This window comes from Neofelis nebulosa, chromosome 2, assembly GCF_028018385.1.
Source record: "Neofelis nebulosa isolate mNeoNeb1 chromosome 2, mNeoNeb1.pri, whole genome shotgun sequence".
Lineage (NCBI taxonomy): Eukaryota > Metazoa > Chordata > Mammalia > Carnivora > Felidae > Neofelis > Neofelis nebulosa.
In genome coordinates, this window is record NC_080783.1 from 183,964,053 (window position 1) to 183,989,330 (window position 25,278).

At 36.4% G+C, this 25,278-nt stretch overlaps 1 protein-coding gene across 3 annotated transcripts in view; it reads left to right on the forward strand.

Moving 5' to 3' along the window:
- Positions 1-25,278, forward strand: part of SPATA6 (spermatogenesis associated 6) — a 150,589-nt gene that overhangs the window by 10,539 nt on the left and 114,772 nt on the right. For all 3 annotated transcript variants that reach the window (XM_058717451.1, XM_058717448.1, XM_058717447.1), the window contains exons 2-3: positions 8,746-8,883; positions 10,108-10,156. In XM_058717451.1, the coding sequence (XP_058573434.1) occupies positions 8,746-8,883; positions 10,108-10,156 (187 nt within the window). The remainder of the gene's footprint in view (positions 1-8,745; positions 8,884-10,107; positions 10,157-25,278) is intronic.

Consider the following 25,278-nt stretch of genomic DNA (forward strand, 5'->3'; position numbering starts at 1 on the left):
GGTGTGGGGCTCGAACTCACGAACTGTGAGTTCATGACCTGAGCCGAAGTCAGACACCCAGCTGCCCCTTATTTCTTTTATTTTAAAATTTCTTTTTCTTGTCTTTTTGCACTGGCCAGGACCTATTTATTGTACACTGTTAAATAGAAGTGTTGAGCATGGACATACTAACCTTTTTGCTGATATTGGGGAAGCATTCAGTTTTTCAACATTATATGTGGCATCAAATTCAGGCTTTTTCATATTCTTTATCAACTGAAGAAATTTCCTTCAGTTCTTAGTTTGCTAGAGCTTTCATCATAAATGGGGCTTAATTGTGTCAAATGCTTTTTCTGCAAAAGAAGAACTGAAGGAAATTTCAAGATTAAAGCTATAATATACTTTTTAGAAGTGATTTAATTATATCTAACACATTTTTATATGTTTGTCTTTTCATTTTCATGCAGTTCAAAGTATTTTTTAATTTGTCTTATAATTTCTTCTCTGACTCATAGAAGTGATTTAGGAATATATTGTTTGATTTCCAAATATTCAGATTTTTTCCAGATATTTTTCCTCTTATTTATTTCCAGTTTAATGGGGTTACAGAAAATAATCTGCGTGATTTCATTTTATGTTTATTGAGATTTATATGGCTCACAATATCCTCTTTCTTGATGAATGTTTTCATGTGCACTTGGAAAAAAATGTGTATCCTTCTGCTGTTGGCTGGAATATTAAGTAAACGTCACTAGGTCAAATTACTTGAATGTTATTCACATTTTCTATACCTTTAATGATCTTTTTTTTAACTAAAAAATTTTTTTTGACGTTTTATTTTATTTTTTGAGAGACAGAGAGAGATAGAGCACTAGCAGGGGAGGGGCAGAGAGAGAGGGAGACGAAGCAGGCTTCAGGCTCTGAGCTGTCAGTGCAGAGCGTGATGCAAGGCTTGTAGCCATGAATGCAAGATCATGACCTGAGCCGAAGTCGGATGCTCAACCGACTGAGCTGGTTAGGCACCCCTAATGATCTTTTCAAAAACTTTTTAAAACGTTTATTTTTGAGAGATAGCATGTTTGGTGAGTGGGGTATGGAGGGAGAGAGAGAGACCAGGTATCCAAAACAGAGTTTGTGCTGTCATCCCAGAGCCCCATGTGGGGCTCAGACTCTTGAGGTCATGACCTGAGCTGATGTCAAACACTTAACTGCCTGAACCACCCAGCCGCCCCTTTAATGATTTTTTTGACTGCTTATTTTATCAGTTACTGAGAGTAAGGTATTGAAATTCAGTTATATACTGTACTTTTTACTTCCTTTACTTTAATACTGTATTATTAATTGCTTACACATTTAATTTTGTTATATCTTCTTGATAAATCATATTTTTTAATCAGTATGTAATGTTTCACTTTAACCTTGGTAATCTTTCTCTTTTTCTGAAGTCTATTTTATGTCACATTAAGGCTGTTACTGGGGCGCCTGGATGGCTCATTCAGTGAAGCATCTCATGGTTTGTGAGTTCAAGCCCTGCCTGGGGCTCTGTGCCTATAGCACAGGGCTTGTTTGGGATTCTGTCTCCCTTTCTCTCTGCCCCTCTCCCACTTGCTCTCTATATCTGTCCCGAAATGAATACAATTTTTAAAAAAAGACTATCACTCCAGCTTTATTATGACTAGTGAAAGCATGGTATACCTTTTTATATCATTTCGCTTTTATCATGAATCTTTAAATAAAAAAAAATTAAGATATAATCCACATATATAAAATGCACCCATTTAAAGTGTAAAATCACAGATGCCTGGATGACTCAGTCGGTTGAATATCCGACTCTTGATTTTGGTTCAGGTCACGATCCCAGAGTTGTGGGATCGAGCCCCATGCCAATAGAGCTCTACGCTCAGTGTGGAGACTTCTTAAGATTCTCTCTCTGTATCCCTCTGCCCTTCTTCCCCACTTGTGCTCACCCTCTTTCTCAAATAAAAAGTAAAAAAATAAAGTGTAAATTCAGTGAATTTTAATATATTCACAAAGTTGTAAAACAATCACCACTAATTGCAGAGCATTTTCAGCACCCTATAAAGAAATCCCATACTTGTGAGCTGTCATTCCTCATTCTCCCTCTTCCTTGAGGCCCTGGATACCACTAGTTGATTTTCTGACATTTATATAAATGGAATCAATCATACAATATGTGGCCTTTTGTGTCTGGCTTCTTAGCGTGTTTGTAAGGTTCATTCATGTAGCATCTGTCAGTACTTTATTTTTATGGTCAGATAATATTCTGTTGTATGGGTATACTACATTTTGCTAATCCATTCTTAAGTTGATGGACATTTGGATTGTATCTATTTTGTGGCTATTATGTATCTATCTATGTGGCTATTGTGAATAATGCTGCTATACTCTTGTATGTGTTTTGGGGTTGCCATATGTTTTCAGCACTCCTGGATGTATACCTAGGAATTGCTGAATCTTATACTAACTCTGTTTAGTTTTTTTCATAAACTGCTGGACTTTTTTCCACAGTGGCTGTGCCTTCAATACATTTCCATCAGCAAAGTGTGAGGGTTCCAATTTTTTTGTCGTGCTCCCCAACACTTGTTTTTGTCTTATATTTTTGATTGTAGTCATCATAGCAGATACGAAGAGGTATCTCATTATGGTTTTGATTTATATTTCCCTAATAGCTAATGATGTTGAACATTTTTCATGAGTTTGTTGGCCATTTGTTTATCTTCTTTGGAGAGATGGCTGTCTTTTTTTGCTTCATGTATTTTGGAGCTCTGTTAAGTGTACGTATGTTTGTAATTGTTATGTCTTCTTGAAATATGTCTTATATGTATTTTTAATTGTTATGTCATTATAAAACGTCCTTTTGTTTCTAGAATCGATTTTTGTTTTAATGTCTATTTTGTCTGATATTAGCATAACCACTGCTGCTCTTCTCTGATTGCTGCTTAATTTTTTCCATTCTTTTACTATCAACTCATTTGTTTCTTTGAATCTAAAGTGTGACTTCTGTAGGGGCACCTACAAGAGTGCTCTTGGGTAGCTCAGTTGCTTGAATGTCTGACTCTTGATTTCAACTCAGGTCATGACTCAGGGTCATGGGATTGAACCCCATGTTGGGCTGTGCACTGAGCTTGGAGCCTGCTTACTATTTTCTTTCTCCCTCTCTGTCTGCACCTCCCCTGTTCATTCTCTCTCCCTCTCTCTCTCTCAAGTAAAATTAAAAATAAAATATTTAAAGTGTGTCTCTTAACGTTTATTTATTTTTGAGACAGAGAGAGACAGAGCATGAATGGGGAAGGGGCAGAGAGACAGGGAGACACAGAATCCGAAACAGGCTCCAGGCTCTGAGCAGTCAGCACAGAGCCCGATGCGGGGCTCGAACTCACGGACCGCGAGATCGTGACCTGAGCCGAAGTCGGACGCTTAACCGACTGAGCCACCCAGGTGCCCCTAAAGTGTGTCTCTTATAGACAATGTATAGTTGGATTATAGTTTTTATCCATTTTACCAGGTTCTCCTTTTGACTGGAGTAGTTGGTCAATTTACCTTTAATTTACATAATCACAGATAAGGTAGGATTTGCCTCTTTCATTTTACTGTTTGTTTTCTGCATGTCTTATGTCTTTGTTTGTTTCTATGTTTCTGCCTTGATGTCTTTTGAGTTAACTGTTTTCTAGTGTACCATTTTAATTCCTTTGTTTCTATTACTATATTGTTTTAGTTATTAGTGATGATTGTTTTGGGGCTCACAATTAACATCTCCATTTATTATAGCAATCTAGTATAGATTGATACCAATTTAATTTCAATGGTACACAAAATCTTTGTTTCTGTTGAGTTCCATTCTCGTCTTCTTCATGACTTTATTGTCATACAATTTATATCTTTATACATACAAGCCTCACCAACGTAGCTTAATATTTGCTGCCTTACGTAATTTTATCTAATTTTATTTTTTAAAATATTTATTTATTTTGAGAGAGGATGCATGTGAGCGGCAGAGAGAAAGGGAGAGAGAGAACCCCATGCAGGCTCTGCACTGTCAACACAGAGCCCAATGTGGGGCTTGATCTCAAGAACTGTGAGGTCATGACCTGAGCTGAAATCAAGAGTCAGATGCTTAACCAACTGAGCCATCAAGGCACCCCTATGTAATTTTATTTTAAATAAGGATGGAGAAATAAGACAAAAAAATTTTGTACTGTTGTTATATTTATATATGCAGTTCCTTTCCTGATGCTCTGTATTTTTTCATGTGGATTTGAGTTACTGTCTAGTGTCCTTGCATTTCCAATGAAGGATTCTCTTTAGTATATTTTGTAGGGAAGTTCTGCTAATGATGAATTATCTGTGTTTATCCAAGGATGTCTTAATTTTCCTTTTTTTTGAAGGGAAATTTTTCTCAATATTGATTCTTATTTCAAGAAAGCCTTCTTTCAGCATTTTGGAATAAGCCATCCCACTTCCTTCTGGCTTCATGTTCCTGATACAAAAGCACCTGTTAATCCTATTGAGGATTTTTGGTACCTACTGAATCACTTCTCTTGTGTTGCATTTAAGATTCTCTCTTCATCTTTGTCTTTTGAAAGTTTGATTATGATGTATGTGGTTTGGAGTTCTTTGAGCTTGTTGGATGTAGATTGCTTTTCTTTAAATTATGGAAGTTTTGGTCCAATGTTTCAAATATTTCTGGCCCTTTCTCCTTTCATTCTGTGGATCATATTATATCTATGTTGTTGTACTTGATGGTATCCCACAGGTCTCTGAGGTTCTGTTCATTTTTATTTTTTCTTTCTGTTCCTCAGGCTGAAGAATCTCAATTGCCATATTTTCAGGTTCACTTATTCTTCTGCTAGCTTCTCTAGTGATTTTTTCCATGTCATGCCATATACTTTCAACTCTAGAATTTCTATTTGGTTCTTTCAAAAAATAATTTCTGTTTATTTGTTGATATTCTTTCTTTGATGAGACATCATTGCTATGTTGCCATACTTGCCTTTAGATCTTTAGACAAGGTTTCCTTTAGCTCTTTGTACATATTTATAATAGATTTAAAGTCTTTGTTTAGTAAGCCCAACTTCTAGGCTTACTCAAAGACAGTTTCTATTGATTACCTTTTCCTGTGTGTATGGTTTATACTCTTGTTTCTTTGCATGTGATATTTTTTATTGAAAATTGAACATTTTGAGTAATATAATAAGGAACTCTGTAAATCAGACTCCCTACTTCTCAGGGTTTTTTGTTTGCTGTTGTTTGCTGTTGCTTTTTGTTTGTTTAGTTACTTTACTGAGTTAAAGTCTGTATTCTTTGTCACATGTGGCCACCAAAGTCTCTGGTTAGCTTCATGGCTTGCTAATGATGGTATTAAGGATATATATATCCTTAAATGTCTTGAACCAGTAAGTCTCCCAGTCTTTGCTGAGGATCTCTGTGTGCTTGTTGGGGCATGCTTTCTATGTACCACAGGCAATTTACAACTCTGTCTTAGCCTTCATTTCCAACTATCTCAAAGCCTCAAGGTCATCCAGAAGTAAGAGATTAGGGTTTCATCAGGTCATTTCTGCAAATGTGCACAGCCCTGCACATGTGCATGATCTTCTGAATTGCAAAGAATATATTATAGCTTGTCAAAAACAGCCTCCCCCCATACACCCATACACATGATTTTCCAGCTTTGCCTTTTAAGTATTTTGATCAGCTTGTGGTGTGCCTCAATTGGGATCACTGCCTCAGGCATCTGTGGTGTTAAACAATTGCTGCTGATTGTTTTTGACAATTGCCTTAGGGAGAAAGGCTGTTTGAGTAAACTCTAATTCAGATCAAGTAGAGAATTCCTGTGAATGAGGATTTCCGGGATACTCTGAGACAGAGCAAATAATGGCAATTCCCTGGAGATGGGACTTTTGGGTAGCACAGAACCTGTTCTCCAGTGTCTGTGGGGTTGCTAGTTTTTATGACTACTCTAATTGTAAGGATTTTGGTTTTCAAGGTTACAGAAGACCTGAGTAGAGGGGATTGGGAGTAGAATATGTTAACACACCACAATATCACTATTTTAACCAAAATTCATCTATTTGGTTAGCTGACCAAATGCTCTTCATATTTTTGCAAATCTCTGGTTAATTTCTAGAGCTGTAAAAAAGTTGATTTTGACAGTTTTTCGTAGTGTTCTCTTTGCTTTTATAGAGGGACTGAATTTTGGAGATATTTGCTCCACCATTCTGAAAGCACTTTTTCTATGTGTGTCTTTAACATGGTTTTTTTTTTTTTTTTTTTTTTTTTTTTTTTTTGCAGACAGCATATTGTGTCTTGCTTTTTTATCCAATCTGACAATTTCTGTCATTTAATTAGAATGCTTAGAATATTTGCATTCGTATAATTATCCATATGGGTGTTTTAAGTCAACTTCTTTGCTTTTTATTTTCTATTTGTTTTATCTGATTTTCTTTACCCCCACCCCCCTCTCTTGCTTTCTTTTTGGGAAGCTACTGGGTGTTCTTTAAAGCATGGCAGAATTTGTAGAATTGTGGATGAGAAAAAGTCATGCCTTCTTGCATATATTACACATTGTAAAGAGAGTCCCTAGTTTCCAGTAGGACAATTAGAGCCGGTGCACTACTCAGTAGAAATATAATATGAACCACAAATTTAAGCCAAAGATGCAATTGAAAAATTTTGACAGCTATATTAAAAAAGTTAAAAGGAGTAGATAAATTAATTTTAACAATAATTTTATTTAAATCAATGTTTTCAAAGTGTTAGTTATTAATGAGATATTTTATGCTGGTTTTATAATGAGTTTTCAAAATCTTTCTGAACAAGTCTTCAAAATCTTGTATTTTATACTCATTGTCCATCTCAGTTTGGACTAGCTACAACTGTAGACATAAGTGGCTAGTAGCTACCACATTGGATAACATGGATTTAGAGGGATTCTAACAGGTTTGATTTTAATGAGGCAGAGTAGGAAATGAAGGTGATGGACAACATTATATTTGCTGAGGACCTTGATTTTAATAGATTTTAATAATCAGTAGGGAGGGGCGCCTGGGTGGCGCAGTCGGTTAAGCGTCCGACTTCAGCCAGGTCACGATCTCGCGGTCCGTGAGTTCGAGCCCCGCGTCAGGCTCTGGGCTGATGGCTCGGAGCCTGCTTCCGATTCTGTGTCTCCCTCTCTCTCTGCCCCTCCCCCGTTCATGCTCTGTCTCTCTCTGTCCCAAAAATAAATAAAAAACGTTGAAAAAAAAATTTAAAAAAAAAAAAAAATCAGTAGGGAATATATCAGAACGGAAATTGGAAAATAGAATAAGAGGGAGATGGAGTATAAATATCTGGCATGGAAAATAATCTTAACTGCTACATACAAAGAGACCTGAAGTCTTGGTCATTTATTCAATGCAGTAATTTGTGTTGAGATGACAGATATAGTGATTTTCAGCCTAACAATAACTATAGCTAGTATTGGTTGAATGCTCTGTTAGGCACTTTTCTAAGCACTTTTGAAAGTATTGTATTGATTGATTTTCTGTGTCACTTTAAGTAAGTAAATCACCTATACTTTCTTGGGGCTCTGTGGTTATTGTACGTAAAAAATCTGAAGCTATTTGATAATCTCGGAGCTTCTTCTTAATACTGAAAGTCGTGTTTTGGATACATTGATGAGAAAATAAAATTTCTGTCCTCAGGGAATTTATAATTAAAGAGATGAGTTGTACCTACTTAATTAAAATGCAGGGAGATAATAATTAGGCCTTAAGAGAACTACAAAATGCTATGAGAATCTAAAACATATTTATTTGAATATGGTAAATTCATAATAAATGTTTGAATTAGATTGAATCGAATAATGGTAGCTGGTGAGTCCAGAGTTTTGTGTAGGAGACGCAGTTGATGTAAGCCTTGGAAAGTGGTGAGTGTAAATGAGGCAGAGATGGAATGGAGTAGTAAGGAGTAGTAATCCAGATAATGGAAGAATGTAAGGTAGGACAGTAATGTGTATGTTTAGAGAACAATAAAAATATACTTTGATTGTATTATTGGGGGATGTTGAGTAATGTTACTATGTGGGTGGGTTGGATTCAAATCTTAGCCTTTAATATTTCTTTAACTGACAGTGAAATATGACTGGGACTGGGGAATCTGTGCTGTGGACTTTTTAGAAACACCATATTTTGTGCCTATACTTTGTGTCGATCATGAAGATAATGAAATGCAATTTCATGTTTAAAAAATGTATCATTGGACTAGAAACTTATAATTCACTAGCTTTGAAACTCCGTCATATTGCGTTTGATGAGGGTGTATATGGGCTGCTATTTAGAATTATACAGGTCATATTTGTGCTTTTTATTGCTATTATTTTTGTCCTCTAGGATAGTGCTCTGTTTCTGCTGAGTCTTAATCCTTTGTGATTAAATGATGCTGAATAAGTTTATGTCAGCATTCAGCATAAAGTGGGTGCCTAAGGCTGACTGTTTAAAACTGTTAGTATCTGTCCCAAGAGCCAGTACACAGAGCTTCAAATGTGGAACAAATAACCAAATGGAGAATCATAGATTTCTCAGAGGGATGGAAGTTATAAAGGCATTTCATTTAACTCTGTAAACACGAGAATCTCTTTTCTTTTAATTTGTGCATCTTTTTATTGGCTTAGCAGACTAGTGTTTTTATGTAATGCCATGTCAGTTATTTCAGTAGGATAGTTCAGAGAACTCATAAAGCATTTACATCTCTCTATCTAATTTTGTTCAGGTAACTTGTCCAGGAGTGGTGCTGAAAGACAAGGAGGACATCTATCTTAGCATCTGTGTGTTTGGCCAATACAAAAAGACACAATGTGTCCCAGCCAATTTTCCACTGGTCTTCAATGCCAGAATGGTGTTTGAAAAGGTGAGTTCAAGTGACAGATCAAATATTAACAAATAATCAGTGTACTTCCAAATTTTTAATAAAAGCCCTAAAGACAAATTACTACTGACCATATATACTTTGATTTCATTGAAAAGGAGATTTGTAACTTAAATCTGGAAGCTTGAAAAGAAATATGCATTGTATTATTCATGAAATGAGTTGCCTTATTTTCAAAATGGATCAGTTTATTTCTAAAATTGTGTTAGTGGGCTCTATGTAAAATAGAGCATCTTGAATATTAAATAATAATTTTCACAACAAAGAGAAAGAGGAGACATTAATAGGTAAAAATAGATTTTATTTTACTTTTGGCTATCTTCTGGTACTTCTTTCTATGAGTTTCTTTTTTGTTTTTCCCTAAAACTGCTGCTTTTGGTTATTACCAATCGTATTCTTCAGTTTATTTCCTTCTTTCCTTCTCTACTTTCCTCCTTCCTTCCCTCTCCTCCCCTTCCTTCTTTCTTTGTCCTCCCCTTCCTTCCTTCCTTTTCCTTCTCCTTTCCCTTTTCCTTTTCCTTTTCTGATAATTACTCACTTCCTGCTCTGTTTCATGCACTATTCTAGGCACTGGGTAAACAAGACAAACAGCCTCCCCACCTGGAGCTTTCCCTGTAATAGGAGAAACAGACAATAATGAAGTAAACACAGGAATAGAATAATTTTAGATAGTGATAAGTGTCATGAAAAGAATAAAGGGAGCGTGAGGGAACAGAGAGGAACTGAGGGATTCAGGGGATTATCTGTTTTAAAGGGTGGTCAGAGAAGATGATAACATTTAAGCTGAACTGAATTATGAGACAGTTATCAGTTATTTGAAGGTCTAGTGGAAAAGCGTTCTAAGCAGAGGAATAGCAAATATAAAGACTTCTTGCTGGGAATAAGCTTGATGAGTTGGAGGGGCACCAAGAAGGCCAGTATGACCATGGTGAACAACAGGGGAGGAGTTCAGATTAAGAAGCAGCCCTGGTGAAGTTGGAGAGGGAGAGCCAGCCAGCCATAATGTGTGTTTGTTTGATTGTCAGAGCTTCCATAGTGATCGTGGGAAGCAGAGAGGAAGTGACAGTTCTCAATAATGTCCAAAGTTTCTATGGATGAGAAAGGAATATTTTGGGAATGAGAGGGGAATTACAAAAACTATTTTATGTGTATGTACCTTTCACTTCCTCTTCTCCACCTGCTTCCCTCTGTGTTCTCCCACTGTAGGTGTTCCCTGAAGCAGTAGACCCTGGAGATGTGGTTGCACAACTTGAATGTAAGTTTGTAACTTTTAATTCCTGTTTCTAGGACATTTTAGAGTTCTGCTTAATCCTGGGTTAGATAAAAGTTAAAAAAAAGAGTCCATGAAGGATTTTAGAAATCTTGAGCTGAGACTTCTAAAACACTTTTTAAACGTTTTTCAGAATATACCTGGAAATAATAAAATGTGCACGTGCTGCAGAGTGACTAGGAATTTTTCCTTTTTCTATGTTAGGTGTGCGGAAATCAAAGAGACTTACTTGAACTTTATATTGATTTAGGTGATATGAAGTGTTTTTGATGTAAAGATAGTGATTCACATTGTGTGGGGCTTTGCCCTGCAAATAAGCATATGCCTGTAACCTCAATGTATTACAAATTTCATAGAGTAAATAATAGAAGATTGAAGTAATGGTAGCTTGAAGTATATATGATTTGTGTTTTATATTGCATCCAATATGTTAATAAATTATTTGAAGTGACATTTTCAAGGCTGTGGATAATAGTAAATTCCTCAAAGTGTCAGGATTCAACTATAAAAAGATACAACTATTTTTGAGAGCAGCAATGCATGTATACATACTTGGGAATAAGTTATTCAAGCTCTGGGTATGAAATGAAAAGCTCTGTTATTTATCCTTGTAATTAGACATCTGGGATCACCAGTTTGGTCTAATATGGAACTGTGGATCAAAACACTGACAAAATTGGGCATCAGCAGTGTCACCTGTTCTTCCCCCCTTCTTCCATTGGGATGTTAGCAGTGTAGAAACATGGAACCTGGCACCATGCTGGAATCTAGGCATATGGGGAGGAATAGGGCCAGCTTATTGTCTTATCTTCATGAAACTTACAGTTTAATAATTATTCTCCAGAGAACTCTTTATGGCCAATGTTAACATCTTATTTATTTTTTTTATAGATGTTCTAGTTCTTGATATTCTTTCACTGTGGCAGATTAGCTAGGTGGCAGTTTGGTGCCAGTAGGTAAATGCTTTTTTAATATTTCTTGAACATCTTCTTCAGTATCTGGTCAATTGTGTTGTGTATCCTAGAAAATATAAACTCTAGTATTATCTAGTACTATGTGCATATTGTTATATATAAATATGAGGTAGTAATTTCATCATTCTGAAATTGTCTTGTTAAAAACATAATCCTTTTTTTCTATTTGATTTGAAATTTTGGGTCTATAAGAGTACTTATTGGTTTTTATTATTTGGAAACTTTCTTGCCTTGCTTTTCCTGATTTGGTTTTTCTCTTAGGTCTCTTTGTACCTTACTGATTCCACTTTTTGGTATCTTTCTCAAACTCATCTTTCTCTTCTCTGTCTTTAAGTATTATTATTCCACTGGCTTTACCTCTCTGATCTCTTAATTTATTTATTTTCTACTTTCTCCTTATATTCTACTCACCTAAGACATGGCTTCATGTATTTCCTATATTCTGATGACTTCCACATGAGTCTATCTCTGACCTCCCTTGAGAGCTGTGGCCCCCTTTTTCTGTTACTTTTTTTTTGTGTTAGTTTCTCTCAATGTCCATTAACCTTATTAATATGAAAAATTAAAAACATACTAAATGTGCAGTTATTTTTGCTTCCCTTCCCTTATGTTCATCTGTTTTCTATCTTAAATTCCACATGAATGAAATCGTATGTTATTTGTCTTTCTCTGACTGACTTATTTTGCTTAGCGTAATACACTCTAGTTCCAACTATGTGGTTGCAAATGGCAAGATTTCATTCTTTTTAATTGCTGAGTAATATTCCATTGTGTGTGTGTGTGTGTGTGTGTGTGTGTGTGTATATATATAAATATATATTTATATATACACACCACATCATCCTTATCCATTTATCAGTTGATGGACATTTGGGCTCTTTCCATACTTTGGGTATTGTCAATGGTGCTGCTATGAACATTGGGGTGCATGTGCCCTTCAAATCAGCACTCGTGTAGCCTTTGGATAAATACCTAGTAGTGAAATTCTACTAGGGGTAGAATCGCAGGGTAGTTCTGTTTTTAATTTTTGAGGGAACTTCCATAGCCTCTGTTTTTCACAGTGGCTGCACCAGTTTGCATTCCCACCAGCAGTGCAAAAGTGTTCCTCTTTAAAAATAAAATTTTTTTAATGTTATTTGTATTTGAGAGAGAGAAGAGACAGTGTGTGAGTGGGGGAGGGGCAGAGAGCGATGGAGACAGAATCTGAAGCAGGCTCTAGACTCTGAGCTATCAGAACAGAGCCTGACATGGGGCTTGAACTCCTGAGCCAAAGTCAGACACTTAGCTGACTGTCGCCCACGTGCCCCAAAAGGGCTCTTCTTTCTCTGCATCCTCGCCAACATCTCTTGTTGCCTGAGTTGTTAATTTTAGCCAATGTGACAGGTGTGAGGTGATATCTCATTGTGGTTTTGATTTGTGTTTCCCTGATGATGAATGGTAGCATTTTTCCATGTGTCTGTTAACCATCTATCTGGGTGTCTTCTTTGGAAAAGTGTCTATTCATGTCTTTTGCCTATTTCTTCACTGGATTGTTTTTTTTGGTGTTGAATTTGATACGTTCTTTATAGATTTTGGATACTAACCCTTTATCTGATGTGTCATTTGCAAATATCTTCTCCCATTCCATGGGTTGCCTTGTAGTTTTGTTGATTGTTTCTTTTGCTGTGCAGAAGCTTTTTACCTTGATGAGGTCCCAATAGTTCATTTTTGCTTTTGTTTTCCTTGTTTCCAGAGACATGTTGAGTAAGAGGTTGCTGCGACCAAGGTCATAGAGGTTGTTGCCAGTTTTCTCCTCTAGGATTTTGATGGTTTCCTGTCTTACATTTAGGTCTTTCATCAATTTTGAGTTTATTTTTATGTATGGTATAAGAAAGTGCGTCCAGATTAATTCTTCTGCATGTCGCTGTCCAGTTTTCCCAGTACCACTTGCTGAAGAGAGTGTTCCGTTGGATATTCTTTCCTGCTTTGTCAAAGATTAGTTGGCCATACGTTTGTGGGTCCATTTCTGGGTTTTCTATTCTGTTCCATTGATCCATGTGTCTATTCTTGTGCCAGTACCATACTGTCTTGATGATTACAGCTTTGTAATACTGCTTGAAGCCCAGAATTGTGATGCTTCCAGCTTTGGTTTTCTTTTTCAAGATTGCTTTGGCTATTCAGGGTCTTTGCTGGTTCCATACAAATTTTAGGATTGTTTGTTCTAGCTCTGTGAAGAATGCTGGTGTTATTTTGAGAGAGATTGCATTAAAATGTGGATTGCTTTGGGTAGTATAGATATTTTAATAATATTGTTCTTCCAATCCATGAGCATGGTAATGTTTTTCCATTTTTTTTTTGTGTCTTCTTCAATTTCTTTCATAAGCTTTCTATAGTTTTCAGTGTATAGATTTTTCACCTCTTTGGTTAGATTTATACCTAGGTATTTTATGGTTTTTGGTGCAATTGTAAATGGGATCAATTCCTTGATTTCTCTTTCTGCTGCTTCATTATTGGTGTATAGAAATGCAACCGATTTCTGTAAATTCTGTAAATTATGAAAATTAATTAATTAATTTTCAGGAATAGAATTCAGTGATTCATCACTTACATATAACCATCCAGTGCTCATCCCAACCAGTGTCTTCCTTAATGCTCCTCACCCCTCTAACTTCTACCCCCTCCCAACACCCCACCAGCGACCCTCATTAATGGTTCTCTGTATTTAAGAGTCTCTTATGGTGTGTCTCCCTCTCTACTTTTATATTATTTTTGTTTCCCTGAACATTGATTTTATAGCCTGCTACTTTGCTGAATTCATGTATCAGTCATAGGAGGATTTTGGTGGAGTGTTTTAGGTTTTCCACATAGAGTATCATGTAGTACGCGAAGAGTGAAAAGTTTGACTTCCTCCTTGCTCTTTGTGATGCCTTTTATTTCTTTGTGTTGTCTGATTGCAGAGGCCAGGACTTCCAACATTATGTTGAATAACAGTGGTGAGAGTGGACATCCTTGTCGTGTTCCTTACCTTAGGGGGAAAGCTCTCATTTTTTCCCTATTGAGGATATTATTAGCAGTGGTGCTTTCATATATGACCTTTATGATTTTGAGGTATGATCCTTCTATCCCTACTTCTTTGAAGGTTTTTATCAAGAAAGGATGCTGTATTTTGTCATATGTGTTTTCAGCATCTATTATTGAGACAATCATGTGATTCTTATCCTTTCTTTTATTAATGTTATGTATCACATTGATTGATTTGTGGATATTGAACCAGCCTTGCATCCTAGGAATAAATCCCACATGATCATGATGAATAATTCTTTTAATGAATTGCTAGATCTGGTTTGCTAATATCTTATTGAGAATTTTTACATCCATGTTCATCAGAGAAATTGGTCTGTAGTTTTCCTTTTTAGTGAGGTCTTTGTCTGGTTCTGGAGTCAAAGTAATGTTGGCCTCGTAGAATGAGTTTGGAAGTTTTCTTTCCATTTCTATTTTTTGAAACAGTTTCAAAGAATAGGTGTTAACCCTTCTTTAAATGTTTGGTAGAATTCCCCTAGAAAGCCATCTGGCCCTGGACTCTTGTTTGTTGGGAGATTTTTGATTACTGATTCAATTTCTTTACTGGTTATGGGTCTGTTCAAATTTTCTATTTCTTCCTGTTTCAGTTTTGGTAGTGAACTAGGAATGGTATGTTTCTAGGAATTTATCCATTTCTTCCAGATTTCCCAATTTGTTGGCATGTAATTGCTCATAATATTCTCTTACTATTGTTTGTATTTCTGTGGTGTTGGTTGTGATCTCTCCTCTTTCATTTGTGATTTTATTTATTTGGGTCCTTTTTTTTTTTTTTTGATCAGTTTGGCTAGGAATTTATCAATTTTTTTTAATTCTTTCAAGGAACCAGCTCCTGGTTTCATTGATCTGTTCTGTTTTGGGTTTTTTTTGTTGTTGTTGTTGTTGTTTTATTTATTTTTTTTTTTTTAATTTTTTTTTTTCAACGTTTTTTATTTATTTTTGGGACAGAGAGAGACAGAGCATGAACGGGGAAGGGGCAGAGAGAGAGGGAGACACAGAATCGGAAACAGGCTCCAGGCTCCGAGCCATCAACCCAGAGCCTGACGCGGGGCTCGAACTCACGGACCGCGAGATCGTGACCTGGTTGAAGTCGGACGCTTAACCGACTGCACCACCCAGGCGCCCCGTTGTTGTTTTATTTTGATATCATTGATATCTGCTCTAATCTTTATTATTTCCCTTCTTCTGTTGGTTTTGGGCTTTATTTGCTGTTCTTTTTCCAGCTCTTTTAGGTGTAAGGTTAGGTTGTGTATTTGAGACCTTTCTTCTTTTTTTAGGAGGGCCTGGATTGCTGTATACTTCACTCTTATGACCACCTTTGCTGCATCCCAAAGGTTTTGGATTGTCGTATTTTCATTTTCATTGGCTTCCATGAACTTTTTAATTTCCTCTTTAATTTATTGGTTAACCCATTCATTGTATAGTAGGATATTCTTTAATCTCCAAGTATTCATGGTTTTTCCAAATTTTTTCTCGTCATTGATTTCGAGTTTCATAGCATTGTGGTCTGAAAATATGCACGGTATGATCTCAGTCTTTTTCTACTTGTTGAGGGCTGATTTGTGACCCAGTATGTAATCCCTTCTGGAGAATGTTCCATGTGCACTTGAGAAGAAGTGTATTCTGATGCTTTAGGATGAAATGTTCTGAATATATCTGTTAAGTACATCTGGTCCATTGTGTCATTCAGAGCCATTGTTTCCTTGTTGATTTTCTGCTTAGATTATCTGTCCATTGCTGTAAGTGGGGTGTGAAGTCCTCTAGTATTATGGTATTATTATCAATGAGTTTCTTTATGTTTGTGATTAATTGATTTATATTTTTGGGTTATTCCACGTTGGGGGCATAAATATTTATAATTGTTAGATCTTGGTGGATAGACCCTTTAGTTAAGATATAATGCCCTTCTTCATCTCTTGTTGTAGTCTTCATTTTTAAATCTAGTTGTCTGATATAAGTATGGCTATACCACTTTCCTTTTGACCTTTTGGAATGTCAAAGACTTTTTGGTCTTTTGAAAAGACCATGAATACTGTGTTGATAGATGGTTCTCCATCCATTTACTTTCAATCTGAAGGTGTCTGTAGGTCTAAAATGAGTCTCTTGTAAGCAGCATATAGATGGGTCTTGTTTTCTTATCCATTCTGATACCCCGTGTCTTTTGGTTGGAATGTTTAGTCCTTTGACATTTAGGGTGAGTACTATAAGATATGAATTTAGCACCATTGTGTTGCCTGTAGAGTTGGTGTTTCTGGTGATGTTCTCTGGTTCTTTCTAGTCTTTGTTGCTTTGGTCTTTTTTGTTTTGTTTTGTCTTTTCTCCATTCAAAGGGTCCCCCTTAAAATTTCTTGCAGAGCTGATTCAGTGGTCACGAATTCCCAGTTTTTGGTTTTCTAGGAAACTCTTTATCTCTCCTTCTGTTTTGAATAACAGACAGCCTTGCTGGATAAAGAATTCTTGGCCACATATTTTTTCTGATTCAGCACATCGAATATATCCTGGCGCTCCTTTCTGGACTGCCAAATTTCTGTGGATAGGTCTGCTGCGAACCTGATCTGTTTTCCCTTACAGGTTAAGAACTTTTTTTTTTCCTTGATGCTTTCATAATTCTTTCCTTATCTGTGTAGTTGTGAATTCGACTATGAAAATGCCTTGGTGATCGTTGCTTTTTGTTGAATTTAATGGGAGATCTGTGTGCTTCTTGGATTTTGATGTCTGTGTCCTTCCCCAGATTAGGAAAGTTTTCCACTATAATTTGAGCTCACATAAACCTTCTGCCCCTTTTTCTCTTTCTTCATCTTCTGGGATTCTCATGATTTGGATGTTATTTCTTTTTAATAAGTCACTAAGTTCTCTAAGTCTTGTATTGTGCTCTTTGCTTTTGTTTCCCTATTTTTTTTCTGCTTCATTATGCTCCATAATTTTATCTTCTAAATTTCTGTTTATCTTCTAAATTGCTGTTTCGCTGCTCTGCTTCATCCATCCTTGCTGTTGTGGCATTTATTTGAGATTGCATCTTGATTATAGCATTTTTAATTTTATCCTGATTAGATTTTATTTCTTTTATCTCCACAGGAAGGGATTCTATGCTTTTTTCAACCCCAGCTGGTATTCTTATTATCGTGGTTCTAAATTCCAGTTCAGACATCTTGCTTATATCTGTGTTGATTAAGCCTCTGGTTGTAGTTTTTTCCTCTTCTTTTGGAGTGAATTCCTTTGATTTTCATTTTGGAGGAAGAAAAAAATTAATCAATTAAAAACAAAACACAAATTCAAATAAAGGAAGCTATATCCTAGATTTATTTTGGTCTGCTATATCCTAGATTTAGCTTGTGTAAAGAAGCTGGATAGAATGGAGAAAATAGGGAAACAAAAGAACAGAAAGGTAAAAAAGTTTAAAACTTAAAAAAAACTTATATAATAGAAAAAATGAATAAGGAAAATGAAATAGAATAAAAATCAAAACAAAAAATAACGTGAAAAAATAATAAAAATAGAAATAAATTTTTCTCTTTCTGTATCCAAGAATAAGGAAGAAAATAAAGAAAAAAAAGAAAAAAAATTTAAGCAAAAACAGAAGCAAAGATAACGAACAAATAAATGAACCAGCAAACCGAATGAAACCTTAATGAAGTTGCATCTAGTTTCTCCTTAAACTGAAACTATGATTCCTTCTATAGTCCGTACACTAAGCAGGTGGAGTGTCTTGTGCTGGTCTTGTAGGGGATGTGCTTGGAGGGTGCAGTTGGGTGGGGTTTGGTGTAACGGCTCCATTCTCCACTAGGCGGTTCTGCTTAGCTTACTGGGGTAGGTAAGTACAGCATGCATGTAAGCTTGCATGTGTGCAGAGGGTGGAAATGGCTTCACCCAATTCCCTAGTCTCTGGCACAGAAACGTCATGCTCTCACTGACCCATGATCAAGCACCCCTCCTTTGTCTCAGGCCTCCATCCACTCCCCGCCTCTACCCTGCCTGTGTCTGAGCTGTCTGCCTGCCAGGTGGCACCTCTCTACAGTTTTATCTCAGATGGGGTTGTTTCAAAACCCCTCACTTCAGAGACCCTCATGGCTTGGGCCCATGCTTACTCTCTGGGGGAGGGTCTCACTGAGCAATGGCTGGTGCTGGCTTACTCCAGAAAATGTTCATGGGGTCTTGCAGTGGCAGAGGTTCAGAGGTTATGGCAAATCACCATACATAGCCGGCACCAGGTTTCACCACACTCTTGTGTCTTTGTCCCAATACCAGCAAACGTGGTTGCTCTCCAGGGTCTGCTGGGGCCTTTGCTTTTTGGGAGGCTGTATGGCCTCTACCAAATGCACTCCAAGCTGGTGAACTGCTTCTCACCATGTGGCCCACGGACCCCTCAGAACTCACTACCTGCTCCTGGGGATTCACCCTGCTTCCTCACCAGAGCACCACCAGTCACTGAGCTCTGCAACTTCAGACTCTGTGCTCTACTCTTTATAGAATCCAGGTGGTATTGAAACCCACTCCTTTCTTCCTGTCCATGGTTTTGGGGAACAGATTTCTTGTTCAGTCCCCTGCATATGTTTTCACTCTTTTTCTCTCTTTCTCTCCAGCTACTTTCAGGGGAGTGCTTTTCTTGCACTATCCCAGAGTGCTGCTCTCTCCCCCTTTCTCTTTCTCTGTCCTCTCTCCACAGGAACAGCTCTCTACAGTCCATGGCTTTTCTCTCCCCCAGTTCACCTCTCTGCACTGTGTACCTGCTGAGTTCCATTGCTCAACTTATACAGATTGTTGTGTTAATCCTTAGATCAATTTCTAGGTGTTCAAAATGGTTTGGTGCTGATCTGGCTGCGTTTCAGGGATGAGACAGGTTCAGGGTCTCCATGCTGCTCCACCATCTTAACTCCTTTCCCTGATCTGGTAACTTTAATTTTTTGTTCCCCCCCTCAGCTGGCACTGAAGCTTCATGCAGTAGAGGGCCCTGGAGTAAAGTACAGAGGAAAATGGTTTTGTTTCCAGGTGCTGGTGTGCTTGTTTATCTTGTGCTGAGCTTGGCTTTTTCCAGCACCAGACTCCTGAGGCCCTTGAAGCTTCCCTGGTGCTCTAGTGTTACAGTACAGGGTGGCTGTCAGCAGCTTCCTCTAGCTGTCCCTGTTTGTAATGTGTATTGTTTGTCATTTTGTATTGAAGTGCCTCTGGTTAAACACCTCTGTGAATAGCCTCCCTGGCACCCTAGTTGAATGATTTCTGGCAAGTTCCTTAGGTAGATTCCTAGTAAGTGAGCAACTTTCCTCTCTTTCAGTGAGCAAAGGCTGTTTGCTCTCTAACAAGTTCTGGATCTCAGCACTGGAGAGGAGAGCTTGGGGAGAACCCTTCATTGGGTCCTCTGAGCCTCAGGAATAATGACTGTTTCTTTTATCTGTCATTCCTATGTTCTTTTTTAAAAAATGTTTTAAATGTTTTCATTTTGAGAGACTTCTCATATTTTTGAGAGAGAGAGAGAGAGAGAGAGAGACAGTTTGAGCAGGGGAGGGGCAGAGAGAGAGAGACGGAGACACAGAATCTGAAATAGGCTCCAGGCTCTGAGCTGTCAGCACAGGTCATGACCTGAGCCAAAGTTGGACGCTTAACCAACAGAGCCACCCAGGCGCCCTATTCCTAAGTTCTTTTAAGTTCTCTTTACATCTTTATAGCTAGATAATCCCTCATTATTTTAATTCCCATTATAGTTAATAGTTTTTTATATTAAATTATCCTTGTGTGGTTTCTCATAATTGGACCCATATTGATATATTTATTTTGAAGCTCTGTTTTAATTGTTTGTACATTCATAATCATTATATTTTCTTGAATCTTCACCTCATTTATGGTAGTAAAATTCATGGTAGCAAAATTACAGTAGCTTCAGGCCTCATATCTTCTTATGATAGTCTTAAGAATAGGAGGTCTGTGTTCCATAATTTTCATCAAGTTTTGAGATTTATTCTAATGACAGTTGGGTGGGGAAATACAATATGCTGTTTACTTAACTCACACATGTACTTTGGTTCAAGTGGTACATGTGTAACCTTTCTAAAAGCCACATAGGTCTCCAATGGAAGGGGAAAGGAAGGGAAAGCTGTAGAGACTTCTCATAGGTGTCCCTACAGTGAGCCTCCACAGTGTCAAGCCTTTAAGCTTAAACACAGAATGATGGTAGAAATGGTAGAAACAGATCCTTTAAATAAGATATAAAATTGAATCCATAGAAGTAAAGTAGACTTTTTGTCAATGGAAGCAAAGAGAAGAACTTCAAGTAATGAATTGAATTGAAACGATTGAAACAATTGTGGACTGTTCCAGAATTTCCACTTACCAGTAGTATTCTACTTTTGGGATTGTGAGTCACATATATCATTTTCCATTGTGTAACATATAAAACTAACAAGTACTTGTTTGTCTAAAATCCAGTATTTGTTAATTAAGATTATGTCATCTAAGAGCAAATTGAGCATGGTCAAAATGCTCAGGGAGATCCGAGGACCCCCTTAACTGGACAGTCTGATAAATGGCCAGATCCATGAGTAACTCAGTTAAGATGCTTAGAACAGTTTTGGGCACACACTAAACACTTAAAATGTCCCTTGTTTATTATTGTTGATGATGTGTTGTTATCATTACTAGTGTTATTACTGGGGAATTTACCAGTTCCATTTCACACCATATCTACACTTCTAAGGAAACACCAGAGATCCAGAATCACCTATGGTCTAGGGAAATATATGATATATAAAATGACATTAAGTGTCAATGGTATTAAAAGCCATAATAAGGTAATTTTATATTCATAGAGAAGGCGTTCTCTTTAGGGAAACTATTCTAATTCTGGAATTTACCAGAATTAACTGATTGATGGCTGAAACTGTACCCTTGCAACCATTTTTAGGCAAGAAATGACTGAAAATTTTTCTACTTCATAGACTTCTTTATTGAAACTATGGATTTTCATCCTTTCTCAGTGAAGTTTTACAGATTCTCTTCTACATGAGCGAGCACACACACACACACACACACACACACACACAGTATATCCTGTCTGAAAAGATCCTCTTACATATAAACATATTGCTTGCTCCTTCACTTCTTTCCAGTCACTGCTGAAATTTATCATCATAATAAGAGGCCTTTTCTTACCAAAGTATCTAAAATAGCACCTTTTGCTATGTACCTATCCCATTATCTTTAGAGTTATTATATACCCAGGATATTTTGAGTAAAAGAATATGCTTTTAATAGTTCCACCAAGACAACAGGTATTTGCATAGGGAAAATAGGAATGAATGGTCCACCTGTTTTTCTTTCTAGCACTGATATATTATTTCTTTTTTCTTTTTTTTTTCAACAGAGTGGCAGTTTCATAAGAGTAGAGATTTTTTTTCTGTTTTGTTTACCGCCATATCTCTAATGCATATGGCAATACCTGGCACATACTAGGTATCTGGTAGTTGGGAGTTCATAAAATATCATAATGCATTATATAACTGCCTCATTACTATTTTTATGACTGTTGGAACTATCCAATTGAGAGATAGCTATTTGTAGTGTTATAATCCTTTGGTTAGGAAATGTATTTTGTATTTAAAAATTTATAATTAATACCTTCTCTGACCTCATTCCCTTCAACACTTGGATACTGAACAGATACGATTTTTATTTATATTGTAGTGGATTAGTAGTTGTCCATATTTTTTTCTCTTGCCTGTAGAGAAACATTGCAGTTTCATTACAGCTCTTGCTTTTCAAGCTTCTGGGAATTAGTGCTTACCTGGTGTCTGGGGTATTGAAAATGCTTTCAGGTGAAGATTTAAAGGCTGAGAATATATCCTTCAAAGGCTATGAATGGGAGTGTCCCTGCCTCAATCCTCAAGGAGGCTTGTAAGACTCAGGATTCATATTTTAAATCCACAGTGACAAGTACCTTCCACCAATTCATCTTTGTAGTTAGGGCAGGTAAATAGGCATTCAGAGGATATTATTATAGTAATTGTTCTTGCTGGTGCAGAGGCTAACAGCATTCTGGCACTCTCAAGGTATTTACTGTAGCTTTGGATTTGCTTTATGTGAGTAGTATTTCTGCAGTGTTGCAGTGCTTTTACTTTGTAACTCACGCTAAAAGTACATGTGAAAATGATAATTTTTATAGAGGAATGAGGACATTTGTCTTTAGTTAGTTACAAGGTAAAGGGCATCTATGAATTGAGGTTAATTATGCTACATGTTTCAGTACATGTAATTACATCAACTTGCTATTTGGTTTTTTAGCAGCATTACTTAACTTTCCCTTTAATAATTTAAGGTCTCTCTTCCTGAAGTATTTTTGCCAAAATATACTTTTTAAGTATAAAAGAATAGAAAATTGTTTATAGAAACTAGCAAATAGCTTTTCTCAGTAAACGTTAATCTAGGTTCTTATGATAAAATATAAATCAAACAAACCCAGTTACTTTTTAGGCCATGTCTTTACAGCTGAGGAGTTGCAGTAACAGTGCCACCTGGATGGTTTATTTCATTATTTCACTTTGTGTGGCAGTTATTCATGGAGTCGATGGTAGACTCGCAAGGTATCTAGTATGTTGACATAAATCTTAGATTTGTTTTCTATTTAAACCCTTTGTTTTTAAACTTTATACTCCTTCCAAGATCATTTTTACTTCTGAGACCATTGATATCTTTAGGGAACCAGTTGGAATTACTCTGTTAACAGCTGCATTTGTTTTCCTTTGTTCACTGGAAATGGTTCACAGAAATAATAACTGACCATGCTAAATACCCATGCAATATTTTCATGAATATATTATTGGCCATTTTCTGCTTACATGTTTGGCCCATTCCAGAATGATTATGGCTAGTGTGGGGTACTTTTTTTTTTTTTTTTTTTTTACTTAGATCCCTTATGAAAGAGTGTTTCCTTCCTTGGCTGTTTTTTTTTTTTTTTTTAAAGTAGGCTTCACGCCCAGCGTGGAGCCCAACGTGGGGCTTGAACTAATGACCCTGAGATCAAGCAAGACCTGAGCTGAGATCAAGAATTGGACGCTTAACCAACTGAGCCACTCAGGCACCCCTTTCCTTGACTTTACTTTTAACCTTTTACTTTTCTTTGTGAAATGATTTTTATTTTTAATTGTGTTATTTATTTGAAAAGAAAGTGTAACTTCTTTTTCTTTCAAATTTGCAAATACTGAGTTTACACTGTCAAAACAAGGCAAGTTCTTTGAAATGGAAGGGGTAGCTCATATTATGCAATTAATTTTATTGTTTGCTAGGACTTGCTCTCAGACAAGATGTATACATACATACATATACATGCATATATATACATATGTAAATACATGCATATATGTAACTATTAATGTGATATCTTTTTATTTTTATTTATTTATTTATTTATTTATTTATTTATTTATTTATTTTTGGGACAGAGAGAGACAGAGCATGAACGGGGGAGGGGTAGAGACAGAGGGAGACACAGAATCGGAAACAGGCTCCAGGCTCCGAGCCATCAGCCCAGAGCCTGACGCGGGGCTCGAACTCACGGACCGCGAGATCGTGACCTGGCTGAAGTCGGACGCTTAACCGACTGCGCCACCCAGGCGCCCCGTGATATCTTTTTAAATTTGATTTTTACTTACATTGAAATTATTTTAATTGGTTATATAATTATGTTATTTTTTTTCTTTAATATTGGAATTACATATAGTCTACAAAACTTATTCCCAAAACAGTGATCCTGTAACATCCCTCTCTTCCATCATTTCTGACTCCCCAAGGAACTAGTTTATTATTATTATTTTTTATTGTTTTTTTTTGTACTCACCTACATATCTCTAACATACTTATATTGCATTTGAAACATTTTGATTTTTTTCAGTTTTAGACATTATCTCTACTTTTCCTTATGGAATATGAGGATGTAAGTACTTTTCATATATTCTCTGCTTGCCCTGAAAACATATATATGCCCTTTTTCTGTCTTTCTCTCCTCTTAATAGAGTTATAATCACAATTTTGTTTTGTATATTATGACCATGTAAAAAGTATTTTTAGCTGAATCATGTGGTGAATATATTACGGTTACTTTTCTTGGCAAGAATTCTGTTTTCACTTGAATTTAATATTTTCTTTGCTTAGTTTTGTAGTTTATTTTAGTTTTTGCTTAACTTAACCCAGTTCTTCCTCAGATATTTAAATCATTTTCTTAAAGTTTAATGTTATTTCACTTGTCTTTTTTTTTTTTTGCCTAAATACCTAAAATATTTTTTATTTATCCTTAAAGTCTAGTAGTTTTACTAGAATATATCCTGAAGTTGTTTCTTATTCTTTTTTTTTTCTTTTGAGAGAAAGAGGGCACAAGTGAGTGAGGGACAGAGAGAGAGAGAGAATGCCAGGAGGGGCAGAGAGAGGGAGAGAGGGAGAGAAAAGCAGGACTCTCCAGAAGCAGGGCTCATGTTTTTACCCGAAGTGGGGCTTGTGTTCATCCAAAGAGGGAACGACTCATGCTTACCCAAGGTGGGGCTCAAACTCACAAACTGTGAGATCATGACCTGAGCTGAAGTCAGATGCTTAACGACTGAGCCACCCAGACACTTGCTATTCTTAAGTACAGTGTGTGTTTATTTGTAGTTTCTAATCCATTTTCATTCCTGTGAAGTTTCCTGAATAATGCTATTATTGTATGTTGGATATTTTTGTCTGTTTAGTATTTGTTATTTTCTCTCATTAAAAATATTTGTTGGTTTCCTTTTGATTAAAAAAAATCTCCTTTTATTTCTTTTAAGGTATTTTCTGTTGTTTTAGTTTAATCTTCATTTCTGAAATGCCTTTCCCTATTTCTGCTTCTTTCCTGAGTTATACCATCTCACTTTTTTGTTTCTGATTTTGTTTTGATTTAGTTAGTTCTTCAATACCTTGTATTACTTTAAAATTTTTCAAGTAGTAGATTATAGTTATCTGTTTTTGAAATGTCTTTTTGGCTACTTTCATTATAGGAATTTTTTTCTTTTCTCACTATTATTTTTTTATATAAGAACCTGGTGTACATCTGACCTTTAACCTTTTCTTTTTTTTTTTTTT